Source organism: Cucurbita moschata, unplaced genomic scaffold (genome assembly GCF_002738365.1).
Source record: "Cucurbita moschata cultivar Rifu unplaced genomic scaffold, Cmos_1.0 Cmo_Scf00019, whole genome shotgun sequence".
Taxonomy (NCBI): Eukaryota; Viridiplantae; Streptophyta; class Magnoliopsida; order Cucurbitales; family Cucurbitaceae; genus Cucurbita; species Cucurbita moschata.
Genome location: NW_019268535.1, coordinates 2,032,790 through 2,041,357, shown reverse-complemented (window position 1 = coordinate 2,041,357; position 8,568 = coordinate 2,032,790). Strand labels below are relative to the sequence as shown.

The following is an 8,568-nucleotide window of genomic DNA, read 5'->3' as shown; positions in this document are numbered from 1 at the left end:
GGGGGGGGGGGGGGGGGGGGGGGGGGGGGGGGGGGGGGGGGGGGGGGGGGGGGGGGGGGGGGGGGGGGGGGGGGGGGGGGGGGGGGGGGGGGGGGGGGGGGGGGGGGGGGGGGGGGGGGGGGGGGGATGGACTGTGAGATCCCACCTCAATTGGGGAGGAGAACAAAATATTCTTTATAAATGGTGTAGAATCCTTTCTCTAGGAGAGGCAGGGGAAGTCTAAACCCAAAAAGGACAATACCTGCTAGCGATCGGTAGGCTTGGGCTGCTACAAATCCATATCCATCCACCAAAAGACCATTAATATTCATTGTTCACAGCAAAACATTCACACAAAGACTCGCGTAGTATCACTTCCTAAGATTCTTGTTGACAAATCTCAATTTAAAAACAATTCCAGCTTTCCACATTTTTATAAAGAACATACAAAGATTTAATATTGATACTGCCATTTTACAAGACTGTATACTCATTGGTTAAGAAAAGAAAAAGGGCAGAAAGGATTATAGAAGAAAATCACAATCATGAAGTACCTCGGGCGATGGACTAGGTCTTCATGGCAGGCCTCACCAGCCCCAAGCCAGAACCGCTTCCCAAATGCTTGAAGTCTGTTGCTTCAAGAGAATCCCCATGGCCAGCAAACCCTGTCCCTCCCTTCTCCAAGTTCACCAAATCCCTTCCCTTGCATCCCTTGTTGCACACAAGGCAAACTTTATCCACAGCCATGAACTTATCAGCACACTTCTTACAGAACACATGCCCACATGTACTTAGGGCCACAAGAGACATTGTGTTGGTTAGAGTAACCTTACAACTAGGGCATATGTATGTAACGTCGTAAGATTTCGATTTCTTCCGCTCACTATTGTCCTCTGTGAAATGTATTGGGAAAAGGGACTTTAGCTTAAGTTTCTCGTTGCCTTCGGGACAGAATGTACTGCTCGAAGGAGCTCCTGCTTTAACAGGAGCTTCTGGTGTAGCTGATGGCAGCCAAAACGCCTTCATGGTCCGGAGTGCCTCTTCTTCGTACGATGTAACCTTTACACTATTTGCCCCATGGAAACCATTCTTATCTCGGCTGTGGTTGCGGTCGTTGTATTGTGGTACCGCACCGTGGTTTTGCTGATCAAATGCATCGAGCTCTCTAGCTTTCTGCTGCATTAATTTCTCCTCTGCTTCTTCCTTGTCTTGTTTCTGCTGAGCAGTATATGCAGCAAGCTTCCTGCAGGGTAACAAAAACATGATCATTAACAGAAGGACCAAACTGCATAGCCCCAAATGGGATGGGTGAACAAATCAAGTTGAGGCAAACCAGAAAAGGAAAACTACATCCTACTACGCTGTTCTACAATGCAACATGCAATTCTTAAAACGTTCCCATCACAATGATACGATAGCGAACCGGTCTAATATTCATATCGATAGAAACCACAGTGTCAATAGCTGAATGTTAAATCAAATTCCCACCATATCAGTCAGACAATACTAGAAATACTTTTACTAGATTTATGTTTCTGTGTTCATTATCGGTATCTTATTGGTAATCTTATTTATGTTACTAGAAATTCCCACCAAGGTACCTTATTGGTATCTCTAAATCCTTAACTATTTATTGGCATTGACCCTGTATTGAACCGTGGCCAATTCATAGTGGTCGGTAATATCTTATTTCCTTACAAACTACCAACCATGATCCCAATCAATTGCCCAGAAATAAGATCATATTTTCACCTTTGAAATACCAAAGAAATAAGAAATTCTTCAAAAAGCACGAACAAACACAGAAAACTAAGGAAAACAGTTTAAAAACTAAGAAAAAGCTACAAAACGATCAAAATTCAATCGCTATCCAAATACAGGAAGAAACTGGAATACAACTCTTTGGCACACCAATACTAACAGGTTCATAAGGATCTAAACCACTCGCCATCCACTTCTACGAACATTTTCAAAGAATTGTTTCGACTTTTGGGTGGAATATACAATAGCCAAGCAATCAAATGTAAACATATAAATGAGTAAAAGGAACAAACCTCTGAATATCTTTCTTCTGAGCCAAAAGACACTCAAGAATGCATTCTTTACAAAACGTGTGACCCTTCTGGCAGCACATGGGATCGATGAAGGGTTTCAAGCACAGGCAGCAGACATCGAAGGGCTTGATCGAGTCCTTCCCAAGCCTCTCTTTCTGCGTTCCATATCCCAGCTTCCGTTTCTCATCATAGGTGAAGAAGGCTAGATCGTTATTGTTCTTCGAGTGTCTCTGAGGCATATTTCTCTACTCTCTCCAATTTAGAGCTCTGAAATTAACACAAATCAGCAAAATCAGAGAATTTGGGGGAGATGATGAACCCTAGAAATTAATGGAGCAAAATTCCCCTTTCCGAGTCGGGTCGGGTTTGTAGATAAATGGTAAAGAAGCAATTTGAAAACGTCGCCGTATTGAAGGTGATTTTGTAGGAAAATTTTTAAAGTCACTCGAAATACAATTTATTCTAGCAATTTTAAAGTTTTAATGATTCACGGACAAAAAAAAATGCATCTTATTGATAGAGATAATAACTTTTAATTCTTTCAAGTCTTATTGAGTCATCTTATCTTCAAGACCGCTTTCATTTAAATGAAGTATCTGTTCAATTATGTATTCTTCCTTTATTTGAGTGTCACAATAGAAATAACTATAAAATGTTGATATAGGCATAGAAACATAGGACGTGATTGCAATACGCACTATCATCTGCATATTATAACAATAGCTGATGATAATATTACATACGATTACGAGACTTAAAGAACTTTAGCCTATTAACCTATTACTAAAATGTATGTGAATATGAATGACTATTTAGTTGCAATGCAATTTGGTGACCGATACCTTAACATTCCATTCATTTATATACTTTTCGTATGAGTCAAAGTACAAGTGTTACAGGCATATCGACCCTCTTACTTTCCAACTTTACGTCCTTTTGTTTGATCTTATGAGGAAGATGTTAGGATGATTTTTGTTATCATGTTATACTCATTTAAGTTGTTTTTTCTTTTGTATTTTCTAAACAGATCTATTACAAATGATATCAGAGTTTGACACCGGACAGTGTGCCAGCAAGGACGCTAGGCCCCTAAGGGGGGTGGATTGTGAGATCCTACATAGGTTGAAGAGGGGAACAAAGCATTCCTTATAAGGGTGTGGCTCGGGTCAAAACGGACAATATCTATTAACGGTGGGCTTGGGCTGTTTCAAAAAGTTTATTCTCAGACTTCAAAGTCGATTTCCGTACTTCGAAACCTTTAGAAGTTCTAATTCCTAACGAGAGTCAAGGCTCGAGCCAAAAGAGACAATATCTATTAGTGATGAGCTTGAACTACTACAAAAAGCCTATTCTAAGACTTCAAAGCCGATTTTCATACATCTCGACCTCCAAAACTAACGCCTTAGAGTTCTAATTCCTAACTAGAGTCAATCACCCCCTAAAATTCTGAGCTAAATTCCCAAATCAATAAACCAAATACCCTTGAGAAAACTTTGAATGAACAAAATCATAATGGATGACGAACATTGAAGAACGAAAGAGATTGGAGACATGAATCAAAATCCACATCCACAGACATAAATAAACGTCAATCACTCTCTGTCTTGTTCTGTCCAATGTCCAAATTTAATAAGCACTGAAAACGCCATAGCCACACATGTTCTTTCTTCCAATCTTCTACAATTTCCACCCATCACTCTCAGCCACAAATAAATCCACTCTCTACCAACCCTTTTCATATGCATATCCCTCCGATCATATGATATCAGTGACTATTTTATCGAAACTATGGGGTTAAACGTGTTTTATTTGGAGCAATTTTATATTAGGTGATCTTTGAAAATTTTGTTAAGATGAACACGATAGTTGGACTCGTGTTGGTCTGTGGGAATAGTCTTCACTGTTCAAAAGCGAGGAGTAAGTGATGTGACCATATCGTAGGGGATACAGGAAAATACCAAGGCCATCAAGTACTAAATACGAACTCGTGTTGGTTCCTGGAAATAAATAATTTTAATTCTACCTCTTAAAGTATAACTCATTATGGGCAACCTCCATTGCACTTGCAATTTAAATAATATTACTTAAGTATGTTAATTGCCCATCCATTGCACTTGCAATTTAAATAATATTACTGAAGTATGTTAATGATAGGCAGAAATCACATGGAGATGTCGAAAATTATATTTAAACTATATCTATTATGTATAATATATAGTTTTTAACATGTCTTAAATAAGTTTAATTTAGGATGATAATTGATAATCCCAAGAACTTTGCTCGAGATTCTTAATTTCAAAAGCTTAATTAATACTATAATAGATACAAAAATCCAGGTCTTATCTTATATCATAACAAGTAAATAAAATACACATCAAGCTATTGGGGCCCATGCATGTCACCTTAACAGCCGTTTGATGTGTTCTTCGACCTCAACGATGAAGATGATTTAATTTCATGTTCTTGATTTTGACATTATTTTCCAAACATTAACCCAAATCAAAGAACAATTGAATAGAAAAAAACCCATCTTTTAACTGCGTTTCTTGATCATTTTGACGAGCTCGAAACTGGCAGCGGCGACAATGGAACCACTTGATACTCCTCGTCGTCGTCGCCAGAATCTTGATGGTTGTCGGCGACGTTATTTTGGGCATTAAGACAAGATTGACAAACGGAGATGGTAGGGGAAAGCTTGCGGCCAGTGGCAGTCCAAGGCGTGGGGGATTGGCAAATATGGCATAGCAACGTGCGGGAGTGCTTCTCGACGATGAAGTTGGCTGAATGAACATTGGCGTCGCAACTCCAACACAAATTGGCTTGGTCGGATTCACAATATGTATTGGCTCTTGAAGTGCAAAGCTCACACTTCTTCTTCATTGTATTGGTGGGATGAGAGCATCGGATCCCTTTTGTTGTGGTTTGGGCTTTTAAAAGAACATAGGGACATATGGTGGGTAGGGTGTGCTTGGTTGTGTGCAAGTTGTTAAATTAAGAGCTATTTTGAATTAAAATTTTCTGTTTTTGATTCGACACAAGGGGGAAACTTGGGCCCATGTGTGTGTAGAATAGTGTTCTCTAGAAACGTCTGTTTTGCCATGTTTTTGAGAGTGAGAAATATTTGTCGAGAATTATTGGGAGTGAGTCCCACATTGGTTAGTTTAGTAGAAGATCACGGATTTATAAGTGAGGAATAGTATCTCCGTTAGGATGAGGTCTTTTGGGAAGCTCAAAACAAAGCCATGAGTGAACAATATCATACCGCCGTATAGATTCGTGATTCCTAACTATATAAACTAAAAATGGAGTTGATGGTCTTGTTTTTGGGAATTTGAGCTTGAAAATGAGTGAGGATTTGCTTGTTTTGTAAGAGTAATTAGTGAATAACTCTTTTAGTCTCTCACCCATCATGTATTTTCATCTTTGTGTGATCCCATTTCATCCTTTACTCTATATGTTGGTAGAAAGTGAAAGAATGATGATGTAGAGCTTTGAAAGTGTTGATTTTTGTGTTAAAAAGGTTGAGTGTTTGTATTGTTTCTATTTCTTAGCTTATTTGATGCACAAGGTGCCTCATACAATATGACAAGAGAAACTTTATGATGCACAAAGCCATTAGCCATTAGCCAACTTGGCTCCCTCTCACACTAAATGATGCACAAATCGTGAGGAAGAGGCTTTGTCTCAATGCTTATAGTTGCCGTCTAGCTTGTGAGTGTGACTCCAATGTCCATGTTTGTCTATGTTGATCGATCACTTTCGCGACTCATCTCCTTCATGAATCTTACTATTTGCGAGTGTTTGTGTGATTGTTTGATCTCTTGAAATTCTTAGCATGCTTTGTGGTTGTAGTTATGTTTGATTTTCTATATCAAAAACAATTTTTTGAGATTAGTAGTGAGTGAGTTTTTTTGTATCATGAGTAGTCTGTGATTTTGCAAGTTTTGTGTCGAAAAAACTTATTTGGTATTATTGAAGTATAACCGACATGATGGATGATTTCGTGATCGTTGGAAGAATTAAGAAACTCAACAACAATAACTACAACACATAGACAACATACATGATATCTTTATCTACAAGGACAAAACTTCTAGGAAGTCATTGGCGGAAGGAAAATTATGCCGCCAAAGGAGGATCCTAGTGGAGAATCAAAACAGAAAAACCAATGTTTACCTTGAAGACCACGGGTGAAGAAGAGATGTTGGAGCACATTCGGGATGAAAAAGACACTGAAAGAAGTATGAGACACATTCGTGATGCTTTTCTCTAAGAAGAATGATACAAGGTACAACTTCTGGAGAACAAAATGTTATCAATCTCACAACGTGACATGACAATTGCTTAGTACTTCCATAGGTCAAGTCTATATGTCGAGAGATTACTGAACTAGATTTAGAGTTCGTCATTGGATAATCTTGAAGGAGGAGGATCATCATCTATGAATTGCGACTAGAGTATAGAAGCTTCTTTATTACTGTACAAGGAAGACCCGCTCAAGTAGAGTTTGAAGCCATAGCTAAGAAAATGGGAGGCATCAGGCTAAAGAGTGAAGAATAAGTTCTCTACATAAGTAAAGATCGGAGCAACAATGAACTATGTGAATACAAAAATAGTGACAACGGAAGAAGTCACCAAGGAACCGCACAACCTGGGAGAACTCAGAAGAATAACTACAAGAGTTCTCAAGAGAATAGAGTTGAAGGCATTTTCTACCATTGCGAAAAGAAGAACCACATGTCTAAGGATTGTTGGTCCAAGAGAAAAGTCCGTTAGACTTTCTTTTTTGGAGCCAACATCCTCACTAACACTCGTTTCTCTCTCTAATTGATTTGTGATCTCAAAATAACCCACTTTCGAGTCCCAGTGGCACACCACTTGGCGTCCACCCTCATTCGGTACTGCTTGATGTCTGGCTCTGATACCATTTGTAATAGCCCAAGTCCACCTAGCAGATACTGTCCTCTTTGGACTTTCCCTTTTAGGGCCTAGCATCCTCGCTCGCACTCGTTCATCTCTCCAATCGATATAGCATCTCACATATATAAAAATATATTATATTTATATTTAAAAAGTGAGGCGAGGCAGGGAATTATGCGGGATTGAAGATGGCGACAAGAACTGCAAATATAATCCTAGTCCCCATCTCTGCTCGACTAACAAAGAAAATTTTCTCATTATGCATCCCTCATATCTCTATTTAAATAAGAACTCCTCACCCCATTCGAGATGAATCTCCAAAGTGAAATCACACGGTTAAGTATACATCTCTATTCATATAGCTTGCAATCTACTACAATAATTGATCGATAACGTAATCTATTTTCATTAGTTTTTAATTCATAGTTGCACAATATTTTATCCCTCTCATTATCACATAAAACCAATGACACAAACCATATTTTAATATTCAATATAAAAGTAAGTAAAGATTATAAAATACAAATCAAACAAACTTTACATTATTTATGCAATAAATAATCAAAGGAAAGAAAAACAAAGCATATGCATATGTAGTATATGTGTGTGTATATATATATATATCTATTTAAATTTCCTAAACTTTTGCTGAAATAAATGTGTAGAGAGTTGCATCAATCCAGGGCTAAGTTTGAACATGAGCATACAAAATTCAGCCTCACTCAATGCACCATCTCCATCCAAATCTCCTTCTCTCACCATCCCCATAGCTTCTTCCTCATCCAATCCCAAAAACCCCATCTTTGTTCTTAAGCTCTCTGCCGTTATAACCCCTTTTTCTTTATCCATAAGCAAACGAAACCCATATCTCAGTTCCTCCATAAACCCTTTTACTCCAAGTTTCTCCACCATTGCAGGGAAGAAATCTCTGAACAAAACGACCCCGTTTCTTGACCCCATTGTGGATTATGAGATTGGAATGACAGAAATTTTGTTATTGAAGGGTATTTATTGAGAAAGGAAGCGTGGAAATGGGGGAAGACAAGGAAGAATTTGGTTTTTATTTTATTTTATTTTATTTTAGTGAAAACTAATGAAGTTTTTGATGTTGTTAAGAAATGTTGGAACACGACCCTTTCTTTGTCGGAATTGTGGCTCCAAACTTCGTGGAAGCTGCTTGCGAAGGAACACACGACCATCGTGTTTAGGTTTTGAATTTACACGATGTTTCAGAGTTTAAATCCAAAAAGATTGGAACTTGAGAATAATCTGTTGGGTTTTGATGGGTTTTGATGGTTTTGACTGATGAGGACTTCAATCTATATGGATTGGGTTTGAATTGGTCTTCCAATATGAATTAAATTATCTTATTTTCAAAGTTAATAGTTATCATTTTTGAACTTATCATGTGAACAATTAATTAGAGATGAAGCGTAAGGAGTAGACTTCTCATGAAATTGCATTACAACTTCCTTCAATTACTTTCATTATTTCCTTTCCAACTTTATCTCTTATTTGACCCGAAAAATTCGATCGACCTAATCAACTTATTTGAGTTAGGTTGAGAAACGAAAACTTTATGAGTTGAGTCGTTGAAGGTGATTGAGAGTAAGAA

General features: G+C 38.2%; 2 protein-coding genes across 3 annotated transcripts in view; both read right to left on the bottom strand.

The window, feature by feature from the left end:
- Positions 1 to 2,379, bottom strand: part of LOC111457299 (E3 ubiquitin-protein ligase CSU1-like) — a 3,582-nt gene extending 1,203 nt beyond the window's left edge. Inside the window, exons 1-2 of one of the 2 annotated variants that reach the window (XM_023099527.1) lie at positions 2,034 to 2,379; positions 534 to 1,222 (exon numbers count right to left, since the gene is read on the bottom strand). In XM_023099527.1, coding sequence (XP_022955295.1) covers positions 547 to 1,222; positions 2,034 to 2,272 — 915 coding nt within the window. In that variant the 5' untranslated portion in view covers positions 2,273 to 2,379 and the 3' untranslated portion in view covers positions 534 to 546. Of the gene's footprint in view, positions 1 to 281; positions 1,223 to 2,033 lie in introns of those variants that run through there. The other variant, XM_023099526.1, reaches the window with a different exon arrangement.
- A 2,204-nt stretch (positions 2,380 to 4,583) lies between these two features.
- Positions 4,584 to 4,913, bottom strand: LOC111456702 (zinc finger protein CONSTANS-LIKE 9-like). Its single transcript, XM_023098670.1, has one exon. The coding sequence runs from the start codon at positions 4,911 to 4,913 to the stop codon at positions 4,584 to 4,586; it is 330 nt and encodes a 109-aa protein (XP_022954438.1).
- Between the last annotated feature and the right edge of the window lie 3,655 nt (positions 4,914 to 8,568).

Bases quoted from the DNA above. Each gene is read 5' to 3' on its own strand.
- LOC111456702 (XM_023098670.1), bottom strand. From the start codon at position 4,913: ATGAAGAAGAAGTGTGAGCTTTGCACTTCAAGAGCCAATACATATTGT.